Source organism: Myotis nattereri, assembly GCF_964212035.1.
Source record: "Myotis nattereri genome assembly, chromosome: 14".
Lineage (NCBI taxonomy): Eukaryota > Metazoa > Chordata > Mammalia > Chiroptera > Vespertilionidae > Myotis > Myotis nattereri.
The window spans coordinates 39,124,125-39,142,682 of NC_138089.1; the positions used below are offsets into that span (position 1 = coordinate 39,124,125).

At 39.4% G+C, this 18,558-nt stretch overlaps 1 protein-coding gene across 1 annotated transcript in view; it reads right to left on the reverse strand.

Annotated features, from left to right (window-relative positions):
* Positions 1-18,558, reverse strand: part of TBC1D5 (TBC1 domain family member 5) — a 445,542-nt gene that overhangs the window by 30,839 nt on the left and 396,145 nt on the right. Inside the window, exon 20 of the mRNA XM_081105933.1 lies at positions 10,505-10,668. Within this exon, the coding sequence (XP_080962059.1) occupies positions 10,505-10,668 (164 nt within the window). The remainder of the gene's footprint in view (positions 1-10,504; positions 10,669-18,558) is intronic.

The following is an 18,558-nucleotide window of genomic DNA, read 5'->3' on the forward strand; positions in this document are numbered from 1 at the left end:
TGTTTAACACAAACACCATCAATTTTGAGACTTCTGGAAAGAAAAAGAAAAGGTGAGAAGGAAATAATTCTCTGAATTACCTGGTTTATTCACATGCCTATCACACTTTTGTTAATTCACTCCTTAAACTAACTGATAGAAAACGAATTTCCTGTATGTACCAACAAGTCTTATTAGCTTTTATATGTGGTTGGTGAATGCCACTGAGGAATGAGGTGACTTTTCAGGCCCCTGAGGCCAAAATAAACCCTAAACACCTAAATCCTTGCATAGCATACAGACCCTCAACCGCATCCATTCATTCCTAAACATTTACTGAGTGCCAGGTACAACATCTGCCACAGGGGAGACTGTGATAGTGACAAGTGCCTGTAAAAGCCTTTTAACTCAATACAAGTAGTTCTCCGACAGTTAAAGCAAAGGACATACTTACAAATAACGAGGGCATCCCCACCTCAATGCTGATGCTACTAATGTGAGGCTCTGGAATCTGAAGCTTTCATAAATGCTTTTCCAGTTAAACAGTTTTTCTTTATTTTTTCTGTCTTGTTTTCTAATGTAGACCATTACTTTCTAGGATTTAATATAAGCCCAGTTTGTTCATGGCTGACTGCAATCATCATGCTCTGAGTTACTGCTGTTCAAGCTTCTAGCTACTCACTGAAGTAACTTTGGGAAATGTTCTGACTGGAAATGACAAGGCTAGAGACAGAAGGTTCTAAGTTGGTAACAACGGTGAAGGAAAGGAGGGAGGGCTTTGCCACCATCTTAAATAAAAAACAGGTTAGGGAATTTGATAATACTGCCTTTCGGTGGTCCACGTATTCAAGACTCTTAAAATCCTTCAGCCCATTGTAATGTCAGGGCTGAGAAGGGTTTGGATTATTGTTCTGTCATATATTTTAAAAAGTTGCTCATGTCCATGTTTTGTTATTTTATCATCATTGCCACAAAATAGAAAGGTCCTGAATTCTTCTAACAGTTGCAGTTCTCTTGGGGCCTTTACCAACCCAAAACATGCTTTTCATTTAATTGGTAAAAGCCACCCCCTTTGGGTGCAGGGTTTGGGGAATGGACGTTACCTCTACGCAGAGGAAAAAAATGTCCCACCTCCCAGCAAATAGAGCCCCAGACCCAGGCATGCTGCTTGGTGGACAGCAAAGGCTGGGTTTTAGCCAGCAGGGCTCTGTGAGAAGTGCACAGACCACATTACCGAATGTTCCGTAACTCTGCTCTTTGCTCCCAAGCTTCAGGCGTGAGGTCTCTGGTGCTTACCACCTACAGTATTTCCATGCGTCTGAATTCCTGATACATGGGCATCTAGGAGTAGAAAACTGGGAGGGGAAATAGCAGGTTCAGGGAAAGAGAGGGAGCTGTGGTAACCCAAGCCTCTGACTGACCCTCTGAGCACAGAGCCTCAGCATGAGAACAACCGAAAGGAGTTCCTTGGCCATAAGGCGTCAAGGCAACAGCCACCTGTATGATAGACATCTCCCTCTTTGTTCAGTAGCTTGGAGTTCCCATGACAGGGGCAAAGCCTTTCTTTCCCAAATTAGTGCCCAGTGGATTCCTGGGAAAGTTAACAAAGGTGTTTCAAAGAAGAAAGGATGAGAAGCTATGGGGCAGGAGATTTAAGAGCAGAAAGATGCTGGGTAGGAGAAAGTGGTGGTACCATTGAGGGGGGGAGAGGAGCATAACCTAACAGCCTTAGGATTTGTCCTCTGGCCTTGCCTGACCCCCATGTGCACAGGGTAGCTAAAAGTCCTCATGCCTCCCCTGCCTTGCACATGTGCACTTTGAGGCACTGTCCCCACGGCAATGTGTCACTGCAAGACTAAATAAATGTCACATTTCGGGAAAGCTCACTGGAAGGAAGCAAACGCTATCGATGGGGCATTTAATTGAGCATGAGTCAAATGTACAGGGATTTCTGTCCAGGCATTCTAAATTTTTCTAATTGCTTCACTTGAGCTCTCCCAGACACCACCGTCTCTGCCTCCTGGGCAGTGTTTGGCATGGGTACAGTCTGGTACCTTTGTATTTCATGGAGATGATGGAGATGAGTGTCTCATTTGCCCCCAAAGGGCATCATATTCACGTTCCTAAAAAGGCATTACAGTCAAGGTTCAGAATTCCATTTCCTATGGTCCTGCCTCCACAGGTTCCTCAGAATTTTGGTTGAAAATAAATTTATTGAAGCATAAATAAAAAGTTGTTAAAAAGTTGTTAAAAAGTTGGTTATAAAACCTGTTTGCAAAAGAGAAACTAAAATGTCATCTACCAATAGTCGAAAACAGCTCTCTGTGATGCTCCCTTAGACGCTCCCATTTCTTTACAATGAGGTGAACTGGGGGAGGCAAACAGGTGGCGACAGGAAGAAGGGACACTCCTACGAACATACGTGGTCCACCTTCCTTGCCTTGAACTGATGCCCTGGCAAAGGACTGTGAACAAGGTTCAGATAACATTGCATAACTAACTAAATGTCATGTTTCAAATACCTGAGTTCAATTTAGCCTTAGATTAAAATTCCTATCATGAGACTTAGAAGGAGCTAGAAAAATTGCAGATGTCTAAATTCATTTTATATCTATTCATTTTAATAAACTGTATTAAATAGGAACAGGTATTTCAAATAGCACTGTATTTTAATGCAATCATCATTATTATTAAGTAATAAAAGATTATAAATGTATATTTATGAATTGAAAAAATCCTATAACTAGATCAATTCTAGATGCCAGATTTCAATTCCATATAGAGCCTCATAAAGAAATCAATACTTTCCACATACCATGTGTTCTTAGAAAGTATACATCACTGACTGAAGAGAAAATCTGATAACTACAAAAATTCTGGCCTACTGGGAATGCCACTTGCTCAATTTCTTTCTTCCACTTACCAATCTAAATCAAGCTGCCTAGAAACTCACGGCTAATACATCATTGGTGCAACAGAACTGGTTCTTTAAAATGCAAATACCTTAGGGAATGATTAAATAAACCATTTTGACAATTAATAATTTAGGGATAATTCACCTATCAAATTGTCTAGTCACCCCTCCCTCACCACCTTTCCATACTGTCATGGGCTTCTCTAATCCTTTCATCTTACCAGAGATTGGTTGGGGAGGGGGCAAGGGATTTACTTTTGGTCAGTCAATGAGATGGGAGGGAAAGCCTGCTGGGGAATGTCCAGATAGACATCTCTAGAAGATGTGCATGTGTGAGGAGGGTGAGAGGAGGAATAACAGGATAGATACGTGGCTCTGTGGCAACCCTCTTGAGAACATGATAGGAGTGAGTTGAGGACCAAGCCAATAAACTCTTATTGAAATAATAAGCAATAAATTTCCTCATTGAGATAATCATTTCTTGTATTTGTACTAAAACAACTTGATATAATCCCAGCTATTTTACATTTGCCAGAGGATGTGAGGAAGAAGGAAACACCTGCAACAGACATTCTGACTGCCTACTTGATATCCACCACTACTCCATTCTAAGAAACTGTTGGATATTCATAAGGGAATCAATGGCTGCATTTAATGAAAGAAGAAATATGTTTGTGGTTAAAGTCTGATTTCTCACATGGAGCTTATCTAGACCAATGTAGCCCATGGTGTTCGATCTTTTGAATCCATATTACTTATTGCCCTTACTACTTATACAGCATTTAACCATAAACTGCCTCTTATGTTGATGAGTTATATTTTTATTTAGTTTAATTATTACTTAACTTTTGATGTGTTTCCCCCTCCTTCAGTTTCATTGTCAGCACCCTCATTTGGACTGCTTTCTCAAAGTTCTAATGCAGATGCGTCTTAAATTCCAATTTCTAGAACATGACCTGAAGTAGATTAGATCATGTCCAGGTTGTCTATACTTCCTCAAGTAAATATGAGTCTGCATTCAAATTTGTTTTCATTCATCTGACACTTTTTGTTACCTTGTCATGATAAAGAATAGATATATGAATATTACAAAAACAAATCCTATTAGCATGACCATGGTATATATTCAACCTGCCAAATGGCAATGATGAGTGCATGCAGGGGTCACCCAGACACAGGATGAGCAGCCCTAGTGGTGATCTGGACCAGCAGGTGGTTTTTTACCTCACTACACATTTGTTTTATTCAGGGATTTTCAGCTCAGACAATTTTTATTTCCTGGGGCTTAGAGAGGATTCCAATTGGATATGTTTAGATCTTTAGAGATTGGTGTGTAATTATCACAAAGCATAGCAAAATGTCTTGCAGTTCATCAGGAACATTAAAAAAATCTTTTAATTGGCTGATGTGCTTAAGTATTAGAACTTATTCACACAGACAAATCAATTTGAGTTTTTCTTAATGTTCAGTATGTTCCTTTTTCTTTAACCTTAGCAAAGATATTCTTGGAAAATTATTTGGCAATAATTGTAGAACATTTAACAGTGCCAAAATAAGTAAAAAATTATTTGTCAGATGAATGACCAAAGAAAATAGATTTCTAGAAAACTAAGTATAGAATGTCATTTACATTATGCAAAATAAAGCATGCAAAATAAAAGGTATAAACATTTTGAATTTTGTCTGCAAGACTAAAAAAGTCAGGGCTTGATTAAAACCTGGGTTTGATGAGGGCATGAGTGGGGGAGGTGTGTGTGTGTGGGGGGGGGGGGGCAAAGGGGGGATAAGGACACATATGTAATACCTTAATCAATAAATAAATTAAAAAAATAAAACCTGGGTTTGAATTAAGTGAGCCCAAGAGGCTTTTTTGGGAAACAAAGCAGAGGAATAATTGTCTTCAAATATCAATCCTCAAAACAATACTACTACTGATCATGAATTAAGGTCATTTTTAAAACTTCCTACTAGTTTGCTCACATTTCAGAAAAGTATAATCATGTATATTATAAACACATGGCACAAGATTTTACTAATTACCTTTTTAAAGACTGAGTTGTACACTCTTTTATTAAAAGGCCAAATCAGGGGCATTAACAGGAATGAATGTGTACAACTTCATCTAAAGATAGCTTGTGGTTTACAGAAAGGCAATGCTGAGAGGAAATAAGTTCTGAGACTTACTCTATGACCTTGTCCAGAATATGTCACACCTATACTGATTTTGGAAATCATTTCTCAATGATTGGATTAGAAACACAAGCAGATTTAGACAAACTTAGGTTGAGAAGTAGTACTAAAGTATCTTTGTTTTGATGTCTCTTTTCAACTGCTATTTCATCTTTTTATTAACTGACACTAACCATTTCTCGACCCTGAGCCACTATAAAAGATCAATTTGAATCTTGAAATCTAAAAAATATATAGTTTAGGGCACTGGGTCCCAAAGAAGAGATATTTTTGCTTCAATTTGGATCACTTGCTTGTATGAAAAACTGATAATGATGAGGTTAATGAGAAACTATCTTGAACTTTTTAAGGACATGAAATACCCCTGTATCACGCTGACTGGGCTGGAAATGAAAGCAAAGTGGGCTCAGGGATGATAAATGCCCAGTCATAGGCTCTGATGCTACTGGGACCATCACGGGTCGGTATGTGGTTCCCATCAGAGAATGATTCCCAATTATGTGCACTGTTATGCTGTGACAAGCAACTCTCACCTTAAATTAATAGAGGTTCATTTATCACTCATACTCCACGTCTATCATGGTTGGCAAATGAGTTCTACTCATTGTGCCAGAAGGGAAGACAGAGCTGGGAGGATCCTGTAGTGACAATACATACATATCACTTCCACTCAACTCACTGAGCAGAACCAGTCACATGACTCTGACAGACTATAGGAGACATGGAGGTATAATGCTATCAAGAGCCTAGAATGGGGGAAAACTGAAATTATTTGGCGAAGGGCACTGACTACAATACATTATTTCATAAAATAATAAGCTAACCATTACTTGGACAACCATGAACTTTCTCTTGAAAATTTCTGCCTATGTACTTCCTACAAGTCAGGAAGTAAATTAAATTTTGGATAGTAATTTGACATTCTGTTTCTTGGTTCACAGCAGGTCTACATGGAGGATTAGATTTACTCTATTTCTATTTTTGCTCCACTTCTCAGTTTTAAGTCACTGCATCACCATAAAGAAAAGTAATTAATTGGTGTTGTAGACTAATCCATATGCCACCAAAATTTGATGATGCAAATGACACATCTCTCCATATGCTTTTCTCATTTGTTATTCCTGACTCCGATTCTTCATAGATATGTTGTTGTTTTTCTGTACAGACATCTCCTCTTCTAATTTATTATGTCGATATATTCTATTTTTGTTGTAACTTGAAGTTATTATTTTTAATCTAAGTTATATATGTAACACTGTTAAGAGTCAAATGGTTCTACAAGGCTTGTTATGAAAAACATTTCACACAGCCCCACCCTCCACTTCCTGTTCTCCAGAAGTTACCACTTTTCATTCTTTTACCCACTTTTTTTCATCTCTACACTCTAGCTTATATTGCTACTTCTTGATTTTTCTATAGCAACTATTTTTAATGGTGTGCTGCAAGAATTTTGAAAACATGCAATACCTGACCTTTTCCCCCTTAGACCCGTGCGTGGTCGGCAAACCGCGGCTCGCGAGCCACATGCGACTCTTTGGCCCCTTGACTGTGGCTCTTCCATAAAATACCACGTGCAGGTGCACACATATAGTGCGATTGAAACTTCTTGGCCCATGCACAGAAGTCGGTATTTTGTGGAAGAGCCGGTATTTTGTGGAAGAGCCACACTCAAGGGGCCAAAGAGCCGCATTATGGCTCGTGAGCTATGGTTTGCCGAGCCGCAGTTTGCTGACCACTGCCTTAGACTGTCAAATAAAAAAAGTGACAATCAACACAACAAGAGCCATCCAGTGTAAATACCCTATCTTGATTCATAAATATGTAGGTCATATACAGAGATGCATCTTATTGGATAATAAAGTTGCATAATAAGGTTGTGTCTGATCGGTTAATTCTTGGCTCCAGAAATCCTTATGTACAAATATAGGCACTTGGTTTTTTAAAAAGTCACTTTGGAGCAAAAAGGGTAGGTAATTACTATTATTGTTCTTTTTTTGGTAAATCAAAAAACAATTACACCTTTTTTTTGGTGTGAGATTGGCAAAAGATATATTTTTGGGTGTGCCACAGAATTTTAGTAATTAGTTTATGTGTGTGATGAGATGAAAACGGCTGAAATCACTGTTCTAGAATATTATACACTGCTTTTCCACTATGGAGGATGAGGATTTAGCTCTAATGACCACTACCACCTGCCCCCTCCCCTCTGCATTCAAACAGTTCCCACATCCCATCTTCTCAAATGAATTTCACCATGGTTTTGATTAGATTAATAGTCAACAGGCTTACATTATAATGTCTATGTACATAATAGTCGTAGCTCACTTAAAAGGTTTCTCATAACCTTTATTTCTTTTCCTGTAGCTTCTTTGTTTTTCTCTGGGGTTACCAATTGTTCTATGCTTTACTGGCTTGTTTTTTTCTAAAGTTATCACTAATTTAAACCCAATCTCACCACTTGTTGTATAAATTACTCAATTTGTTCAAATAAATTCATTATTCTTACGATTTCATTGTTTTGGAGAAAACTTTCTGGAACCTTCTAACTTTCTGCAATGTGGGTTGGCTGCTGCTCACTGGACCTGCTAAGTAGCTGTGTGGTACATAAGTTTTGGGATCTCCCTGCATTATCATTCTGGGGAATATTGTTGTCTTGCTCTGAAAAATCTATTTCCTTGTTCTCAGGTATTCCTCATCCTCAGCGTACGCCCTCATTTTTGTAGAGCATGTACTCCAGTGGAGTCTGAGGTGCATGGGAATAAATTTTTTGAATCTTGAATGTCTGAAAGTGGCTTTATCCTACCCTCACACTTAATTAGTTTGGCTCAGTATAGAAACTCGGTTGGAAGTAATGAAGGCATTCCTCCATTGTCTTGTTTCTGTGTTGCCAAGATAAGTTTGTAGCTATGCTAATTCTTGATCCTTTGTTGGAAATCTTTCTTTTAACCCAATTCTTCAAGTTTGTAGGATATCTCTTTGTTCCCAGAGTTCTGAATCTTTTCAGTGATGTATTAGTGTGTGAGTTTCTATTTACTTGTGTGGGACATTCCATGGACCTTTACAATCTGAAAACTCAGGTCTTTCTTTCACTAGTGGAAAACTTTATTGAATTGTATTTTTGACTATTTCTTTCATTTTGTCTGTTCTCTCTGTCTGGAACTTGTGTTTTTTAGATTTTGAACCTCTGGGGTTGGTTCTCTAATTTTCTTATATTTTTCTTTCTGACCTCCCATTTCTGCCCGTATTCTATTTTCTTGAGAAATTTCCTCAATTTTATCTTCCAACTCTTCTATTGAGTTTTACATTGTTGATACTGTAGATTCTAATAGTGGTTGTTTTCTGAATATTTTTTTGAGGCATTCTACTCCTACATAGACTTGCTTCCTCCCAGTTGCTTTCTTTCTTTAATAACATTTTATTATTTTGATGTCAAAATCATTTTTACCTAAAGAGCCACTCAGAAAATGAACTTCAAAAAAATGATATTTAAAAGTGCTAATATCATTATTTTGCTATTTTCTAATCACAGGTAAATAACATACCCAGAGTTCAACTTGAGTTATTTTTGCTTAATTACTGTGTACCAGGTACTCACATGAAAACATCAGGACATACATACAAATGATACTTTTTTTTTTTTTGTCTGTCTTTCATTCTCAGATGCTCTCCTCAAGTACCTGGTGATCCTTGAGTGTGCTGTTCATATAAAACAGTATAAACTAAAAGTCAAGAGCAAGGTCTGTTTGGATGGGACTGTGATGGGTAGGTTCACTGTAAGCAAGCTGGCTATTTCCCTGAAGAACCACTGAGGTCAGAAAGTCTGCATGTTTTTTCATTTGTGACTTCTGCTTAGAGAAAACTCTTCCTGCCTGGAGGGATATACATACTGGAATTTAGGGAGCAGGTGGGGTGAGGCCAAATTCTGAAGCTAAATATATTCATCACTAGAGGCCCGATGCATGAAATTTGTGCAAGAGTAGGCCCTTCCTTCCCACGGCTGCCGGCATCAGCTTCCCTCTGGCACCCAGGACCCAGGCTTCCCTGCAGCCCCAGCTAATTGGCATATTATGCTTTTATTATTATAGATTCCTTTTCTAGTAGGGTAGTGCTGTACTTGAACATGCCTGATCTCACTCAGTCGAGATAATTAAATTTCTAGTCTTCTGCCAGCATGGGGAAGGGAATCCAACTGCTTTCTGAAGAGAGAGACCTCTGACTGATTCTCATGTCTATAGTTCCACCTATACCCCATTTCCAGTTCCTGAGCTTCCAGAAGATTAAATCTAAATCACATTGCTTCTTGGTTTTTACCTACTGCTGACTTGGTGTTCAGCTTTCTTAGGTGGCTAAGTTAGTTAGCACTTAACATCTGCTTTCCAAGGAACAAAAAATGTTGTTGTTGTCTTTTCTCCTGGTTTCTTTTTCCTTGAGGGTTTATTTTTAACTATTCTAACTGTCCCTGGAGTGGAATCTAAGAGGGAGCAGAGCTAACTGCCTGCACTAAAGCTGCCATCTTTAAATGAACGTTCCATTCTGCTCTTCCACAAATTAAGGAATCACAGTTTCTACGCATGGAAAGGGACCCCAAGAGAGTGTGTAGTGAGCCCTTCCCTTCAGAGAGCACTGCATGTTGTTTAACTCGCAGATGAGAGGGTTGAAGCACCATAAAGCTATCTTGCCCAAGATCACACACAGTCAGACAGATACCACGTCATTATCTATTCTGTGTACCGTAAATAATTATACCTCAGAAGTTTTACAATTTTTTTTTTCTAATTTAGGACTATTTCAGCAACAGCTACTAGTAGATTCTTTTCTGTAATACCTTAAATTTGCATCCTCTTCCAGTCGGCAGATAAATTCTTCATAGCAGAATATTCTGTTAAACGAGCTATAAAATGTGGCTAAATGTTTTATTTCTTGTGATTTGGCTTAACATTTTCAGACACATCTAGGTTATGTGTTTTTTAAGTAGTTGATATGCTTTAGACATGTTCTTTTGAGTAATGTATACAAAGGTTCTTAGAGAGCAACTATCAATAGACCACAATTGAAATGTAACCTGTATAACTTTTAAAAACAAGTGGTAAAATAATTTTGAATTTTCAGGAAATGCTTGAAACTGAAAAAAAAAACAAACAACAAAACAGCTTGGTTTTTTTTGGTGTCTTAATCTATTATTTGGTATAATGCTATTTGCTACATTTTAGAAGAAAAAAAAACCACACAGGCTTTGACAAAAAGTCATTTTGCAGGGGAAAAAGGACCTGAGACTTGGGATTTAACTTACTGTAAATTGATGCTACTTTCCTCCCTGCTCCAGTGTAGTATAAATTTTAAGAGAATTATAAGAAGCTCTAACAAATGCATCCCTCTAGAAGGAAATGAAAGATAAAAAGAAAACCATTGCTAAATACTTACAGACTCTTTTCTGCCCATCGTTTTGCTGTGTGAGCGGGAACGGGAAATGTTGCTGAAGAAGGAATCCTTTTTAGTAGCAGACAAAGGTGGGGAGCCAGTGAATTCTCTTCCTCCAGGCAAACTCTCAATGCTTGGAGATGAACTGATGTTTTTAGAACTTTGTCCTGTAAGAAACATAAAGTGGCAATAATGAAACACCACTCTTTCACTAGGTGTCTAAACTTACTGCTTTTAATAAATGACCCGTTGTGACACTTCTTTGTTTACACTGTCAACACAATGACACTATGGAGCATGAAAGGGCATGCATTTTTATGTACCAGATTAGCTGTCAATGTTTTTAAACAATGAAGTACGCTATAGTTTTCTACATGTAATTTATATTACAACAGTCCAAGTGTTACACACATATAAAAAATCAAAAATCCAGTTTTTAGAAATCACAGATTTAAAAACTGGACTCTCAGTAATGGAATCATCCTTATTAATAGAAACTGGAAACTATTATACTGTACATTATATTAATATAAAAAATTTGAAATCCTTCAGTTTTCAAAAGGGTCTCTTCCCTTTTCATTAATTGCAGAACAGATTTATTGGCTACCCCGGCCTATGGTTGAAGCATCTAGAAATGTGCTAGCTCACATAACCTCTATGTAAATAGAGGTTAGCTCCCACAGACAGGGTTCAACCTGCAACGGATGATATTGTTGCTGACCCTGGAAGGGCAGTAACCCTGAGGTTAGGAGAGGAGAGGGGGGAATAGGTCCCAGCACCTAGGACAGCAGTTCTCAACCTGTGGGTCGTGACCCCTTTGGCGGTCGAATGACCCTTTCACAGGGGTCGCCTAAGACCATCCTGCATATCAGATATTTACATTACGATTCATAACAGTAGCAACATTACAGTTATGAAGTAGCAACGAAAATAATTTTATGGTTGGGTCAAAAGGGCCAGAAGGTTGAGAACCACTGACCTAGGAGATCTCGAGGGCATAGAGTCCTAGAATGTCGGAGTTAAAAAAGACCTCTGGGCCCTAGCTGGTTTGGCTCAGTGGATAGAGCACCAGCCTGTGGACCAAAGGGTCCTGGGTTTGATTCCGGTCAAGGGCACATACACCTTGGTTGCAGGCTCCTCCTGGATCTGGGCACTGGTCAGGGCTCATGCTGGAGGCAACCAATCGATGTGTTTCTCTCACATTAATGTTTCTCTCCGTCTTTCCCTCTCTCTTCCACTCTCCCTAAAAATCAATGGAAAAATATCCTCGCGTGAGGATTAACAACAACAAAAAATAATAATAAAAATAAAAAAATAAACCTCCAGAACCATCTATTAATTTATTTTTTCTTTTTAAAATTATATCATTAATAAGTAAATATAGTCTCACTGTAAATAGATTAAATGTGAAAATTGCCTTTATAAAAAAAGTCAGCTTTACTGAGATATAATTCATATACCATAAAATTCACCCTTTTGAAATGTATAATTCAGTGGTTCAATGAGTCCCATTTACCTATTTTTTCTTTAGTTGCTTATGCTGTTGGTATCATGTCTAAGAAGCCACTGCCTAATCCAAGGTCACAAAGATTTACTCCTACGCTTTCTTTTAAGAGTGTTATAGTTTTAGTTCTTGTACTTAAGGCTATTGTCCATTTTGAGTGACTTTTTGTATGTAGCATAAGGAAGTAGTTCAACTTTATCCTTTTGCATGTGGATATCCAGTTTTCCCAATACTATTTGTAGAAAAGATATTCTTTCCACATTGAATGGTCTTGGCACCCTTGTATAAAATTAATTTACTGTAAATTTACAGGTTTATTTCTATGCTCTCAACTCTATTCAATTTACACACGGCTATTTTTACGTCCTTATCATTAGCATTTGATTACTGTAGCTATAGTAAGCTTTGAAATCAGAGTGGGAGTTCTCCTTCAACATTGCTTTGGATATTAGAAGTGGGCTGCATTTCCACTTGAGTTTTAAGATTAGTTTGTTAATTTCTCCCAAAATGATACCTGAGATTCTGATAGGGATTGTTATGAATATGTAGATCAATTTGGGTAGTATTGCCATCTTAACAATATAAGATATAAGCAAAATACACTTATACTGTCTTTTATATTTACCTATTTTTATCATTGCTCTTTTTCTTTGTATAGATTTAAGTTAACTTCTAGTGTCCTTTCATTTCAGCCTGAATGACTCCCTTTACTGTGTCTTGTAGGACAGATTTGCTAGCAATTAATTGTTTTTATCTGTGACTGCCTTAATTTTCCTTCCTTTCTGAAGGATAGTTTTACAATTCTGCATTAGCCTTCATTCCTGCTGATGCAGAGCCTCCGGTTCATCCAGAGCTGAGAGACTGAGCCATGCTCAATTCTTTCCTGCCTGTGTGTGGCCTTCTAGAATACCAGGAATATATTGGAGATTTTCAAAGACCCTGATGGGTCTCTGATTTTTACTTCTAAGTTTTTTGCTAGCCTCTGATTTTCCCGTTAAGTTTTTGGTTAACATCTTGTTTGCTCTACTTCTGCCTTGGGCAGCTGTGATATTAAGCCATTTCCACTGATGATTTTTGATAGATGCCCTATGGACAGGGTTTCTCCCTTAGTGAGTTCTGAATAAGGCCAAATAAAGACAAGCCCTATGAATGAGGCCTTTCCGGAAGTTGCTGGACAAGTCAAATAGCTACCATTTACTGGGGATGGGACTTTTAGGGTGCTCCAAGTCCATTCTTTCTCCTCCAGTGGTTGCAAGGCTGATGGTTATCAAAGACTATGGCAGACATGGTGAGGGGCGGGCAGGAATAAGGCAAGTGGAAAAGCTACAAAGCATGCTGTTCTTACTGAGATCCAGCCCTTTTTTCTTGAATAGATGCTTTTCAAATTACGTTATTACAATTCTTTGATTAATTTCCAGAGTTCAGATAAAGCTTTGACATTTCTGATCTTGTTGCTGTTATGGAGCAACACTTTCAGAGGTCCTGTCATTCCAAAAACACTTCCCTCTCTGACTTGCTTTTTGGACTGAACTTAGTCTTTGAAATTTGTGTTCCTCTTATATACAAATCTGCCTTACTCTTTTTAATGGCTGTGAAGAAGAAACAATTATAGCTTTCCTAAATAGACATTTAAGATTTTTCTTTCTTTTTTTTGTTTTTTTTTTGCCTGTACAAACTAAATGACAATTAAAACTCGAAAGAGATATGTTTTTAGGTACAAACTGTTGTCTATTTCTATTAGGTAAAGTTACATAAATGGGACTGCTATGTCTAATTGTATGTGCATTTTAAATTTACATTAATAATTCCAAATTGATTTCTCCTAGGATTTTAACCTACATATATATGTATATTTATACACATGTGTAAATGTAACATGATATATATTTATCTATTCACCTAATTTTTAAAAAAATATATATCTTATTCATTTTTTTTACAGAGAGGAAGGGAGAGGAATAAAGAGTTAGAAACACGATGAGAGAGAAACATCAATCAGTTGCCTCCTGCACACTCCCCCACTGGGGATGTGCCCACAACCAAGGTACATGCCCTTGACTGGAATCGAACCTGGGACCCTTCAGTCCACAGGCTGACACTCTATCCACTGAGCCAAACCAGTTAGGGCTATTCACCTAATTTTTTATTTGATTAATTGATGGAAGCAGAATTTCATTATGTTAGTTTGAAGTTTCCTGATAACTAGTGAGGTTGAATATCTTTCAACTTATTCATACCAGTCATCTGAAGGTCCTGTGTGAATCATCTCTGCTCATTTTATTTTAAAAAGCTGATTTAGGGGAGTTCCTCCTAAATTCTGGAACTCAACCATTTGTATATAAGTGTGTGTCTATATTTTCCTCTATGGTTTTTGTTTTTATGGTCCTGCTTAGGAAGGCATTTCTTACTCCAAGATGATGTAGTGGGAAAAAATTTAAGTATTTATTATAAACCTAGGTTTTTCTTTTTCCCTTTATAAATATTTTCTCATCGCTCCTTGGAACTCTCCTTGTTAAGTAGCTTTTATTGCCTTGGGGTTGTGGAAGATACAGCTAAAACAAAAGGAATGTTTGCTTAGCTCTGAGTTCCAAATTGCTTTTAAAAGTCCATAGGAAAAAAGATAAATCTAAGAAGCCAAAGCATTTTGATTTGCAAGAACATGGCTTTTTCACAAAATAAAATGAAAAAATGTTTAGCTTTTTCTAAAATTATACAGCTGAATTTATCTGTACCTTCAAAATTTGAATCATCTAGCTATAAAATTATCTGGTGCCAGTGACATTTTAATGGCATCACAATGATGGCTTTTTGGATTTTTTTCTAAGTTCATTCCACTATTAAGGTTTTCTACTTCTGCTTGGGTCAATTTTGATCATTCATATCGTCCCCCTAAAAACCATATATGAGGTAGGCAGAATAATGGCTAGACCAAGCATGTTAAACTCATGGCTGGCAGGCCCCATGCCTTGTTTACATGTGGCCTGCTGGCTGCGAGTTTGACATGGTTGGCCTAGACCAGCCGTGGGCAAACTACGGCCCGCGGGCCGGATCCGGCCCCTTCGGCTGTTCTATCCGGCCTATGGAGCCGAAAGAGCGGAGGGTCCTCTTGCTCTCCCCTCCGCTCCTTCACCAGCAGCAGTGTTAACATGGCAACGTTGGGAAACACAGCCGCAGCTCCTTCTTCTGAGTCCAGTTTAAGAACCCATTGTGGCCCTCGAGTCAAAAAGTTTGCCCACCCCTGGCCTAGACCCTTAATCGGCAGAGCTTGTGAGTATGCTACCCTATATGGCAAAAGGACTCTGCAAAAAAAAAAAAAAGTTTGTTAAGGTTAAGAACCTTGAGATTGGAAGAACACCCCAGGTTATTATGGTGGGCCAATGTAAACACAGAGGTCCTTCAAGTGGAACAGAGATGTGACTAAAGATCATAAAGGAGATGGTTGAACATGAGAGGAACTGGCTTTGCTGGCTGTGAGGACTGAGAAAGGAGCCAGGGGTCAATGTGGCATCCTCTAGAAGAGGAGAATGGCAGCCAGCTGACAGCCAGCTAAGAAATGGGGACATTGGTTCTATAGTCTCAAGGAACTGAATTCTGCTAATAGCGCAAATGATTCTCTCCTAGAACCTCCTGACATGTTGGTTTCAGCTTGGTGAGATCTGTGCTAGACTTCTGACACACAGAATCCTATATAACAAAAGGGTAATATGCAAATTGACCCTAACAGCAGAACAACTGGGAATGACTGGTCACTATGACACACACTGACCACCAGGGGGCAGACGCTCAATGCAGGAGCTGCCCCCTGGTGGTCAGTGCACTCTCACAGGGGGAGCTCTGCTCAGCCACAAGCCAGGCTGACGGCTGCCAGCACAGCGGTGGTGGCAGGAGCCTCTCCCACCTCCTCAGCAGTGCTAAGGATGTCTGACTGCAGCTTAGGCCTGCTCCCTGCGGGCACGTGGACATCCCCCGAGGGCCCCCGGGCTGCCAGAGGGATGTCTGACTGCCAGCTTAGGCCTGATCCCCCTGGGAGCAGGCCTAAGCCAGCAGGTGGACATCCCCCGAGGGGTCCCAGACTGTGAGAGGGCACAGGCCGGGCTGAGGGAACCCCCATCCCCCCACCCCCCGCGAGTGCACAAAGTTTTGTGCACCAGGCCTCTAGCTGTTGAGTAAATGAGAAATTCTCCTTTGATTATTATTATACTCTATGTATGATCTCTAGACTCTCAATATTTGGCATTATTGTTCAAATGCTGAGTTAATCTAAAATGCCAGGTAGAATCACTTAATATTTGCTCATACTCCTAGAAAAAGAATTTTGTGTACTATTGCAACTTTTTTCCATATCTTCCAAAATGAATTAATAGTTGTGAGCAGGCCCTAGCTGGTTTGGCTCAGAGGACAGAGTGGTGGCCCACGGACTGAAGGGTCCAGGTTTGATTCCGGTCAAGGGCACATGCCTGGGTTGCAGGCTCAATCCCCAGTAGTGGGTGTTCAGGAGGCAGCTGATTGATACTTCTATCTCTCTCTCCTTCTCCCTTCCTCTCTGAAATCAATAAAAATATATATATATAAAAAGTTGTGAGCAGTTACATATATAAAATCTTATAAAATCTTAGTTGCCTTGAATACTTCTGAAATGAGATATGAAGTACCTATTATATCTATCTGATATTTATAACATATAAATAAAGTTCTATAAAACTTGGGAAAATTTTTTATTTAAAAGGATTATAACATTATCAAAGAAAAACATCTTAAGAAGCTATCCCAGTTTTTATAAAGCAACTGTTCCATGATGAAATGATAATAAGACCAGGAATTGATTCTAGATTTTATCTGTACTATAGCTGTGTACTATTCATTTTTTCTCCAACCTTCCTGATATACACACTTCCCTAGTCTGTCTACCCAAGAATAGATCAGAAAATTAAAATCAGCAAGGTGATATTTGCAAAATATTAGCCCATGGATATACATGGACCTTTACACATATGACCTCATTTGATCTTGATGACACTGAGAGGTAGTTACATATAAGAAAACTGAGGCTTGGAGAGTTTAATAAACTTGCTCTAGGACATAGACTTCGATAGCTACAGCTACCAACACTAAGATTTGTCCGAACTTACTAGTCAAGTCCGTGCCAACGCGTATCCTTTCATTTCTGTATCACAGAGAGTGACTCCAAGCAGCTATTCATTCAAACAGCAAAGAAACAAACAAACAAATCATATTTGGGGAATAGGTCCAGCTACCCAATTTTTAGGACTTGTAGGTGCATTTTGAGATGGCTTTTCCTACGAACAGAAAACTGATGGTTAACCTCCTGTATTCAATTACAGGTGCTATATTACAGAGGCCAGGCCTCACTGAAGGCAAGGGTGTGGTCATTACCAGCCTCACACGGTGGGAAAGTTAGCATAGTGGAAGATGTAGTGGGGCTACAATAAAGTTCTTGGCCTATATATCACATTTAAACCCTGCACAAAATATATTTGCCCTTAATTACAGAAATCAGGTTACTAATTTTGTGGTGCCCTTTGGGAACTAACATTTACACCTAAGAAAATGGAGTCCCTGACGTGTTCCCAAGGGGCTGATGGAACACTTCCTGTGGAGAATGTGGGAAAGGCCTGGCACCAGAGGCAGCCTTGCCTAGAGCCAGGAGAAGGCTTCTCACACCTCCCTGCCTTTCATAACTGGATGGGACATTCCACCCCCAAGCCCTGCACACACCTGAGTCGAGGAGACGATATTCTCAGCTACCTGTAGCCCATCAACTGCACAGGGGCTCTGAAGCTCTAGAAACCTTTTAATGTCTTTAACTGACAGGGACAACATGAATAATTTCTTTTGCTGTGCTCAAACTAAGGCCTGTTCTTAGAGGCACACTCTTAAGTACATTGCTGCGGTGCCTTGCCCAGGGCCCCTTCAGGACTGAGGCACGTATCCCGGCTGCTGGGAGAGGATGGCTCTCAGGAGTCCCGTTCTGGGAGGTCCCTGAGCTGTGGAGAGCTGCTTGCCCAAGGTCCTGTCCCTCCCTGGGGATTAGCTCCAGTCAGTCACTAGTTGGGCTGATAGAGGGTACAGGCTACCCCCTTGCCTCAAGGCAGACACCTCTGAAGGGCCATCCCAGGCCCAGGGGTTCCAGCAGCAACAGTAAGGCAGGTCAGCTCACCCCTCAGCTCAACCCCTCTCACTCCCCAGGTGCTGAGCTTGAGGGCACGCCCCCAAAAGCCTTCACTCCCTTTCATTTATCAGAAATTCTGACCCAAAGCAATTCTTTAAAAGTTATTTTATATTGCAAGGCATTCTTAAATACACTAACTACAGACCACTTCTCAAGCTGCATCAGGCATGCACATAATCTTTCATTCATAACCAAACAGCAGGGCATGAGCTTATGAAGTGCCCATAGAAACTCTGTCCAGCCCTGAGGAGGGGGACAAGACAAGCTCTTAAAAAGATCCCAAAATAACAGTACAAGGGAAATAGACTTGTACATTCACTAACCTAAAATCCCAGGTGATCAAAGCAAACAGGAGCCTAAACA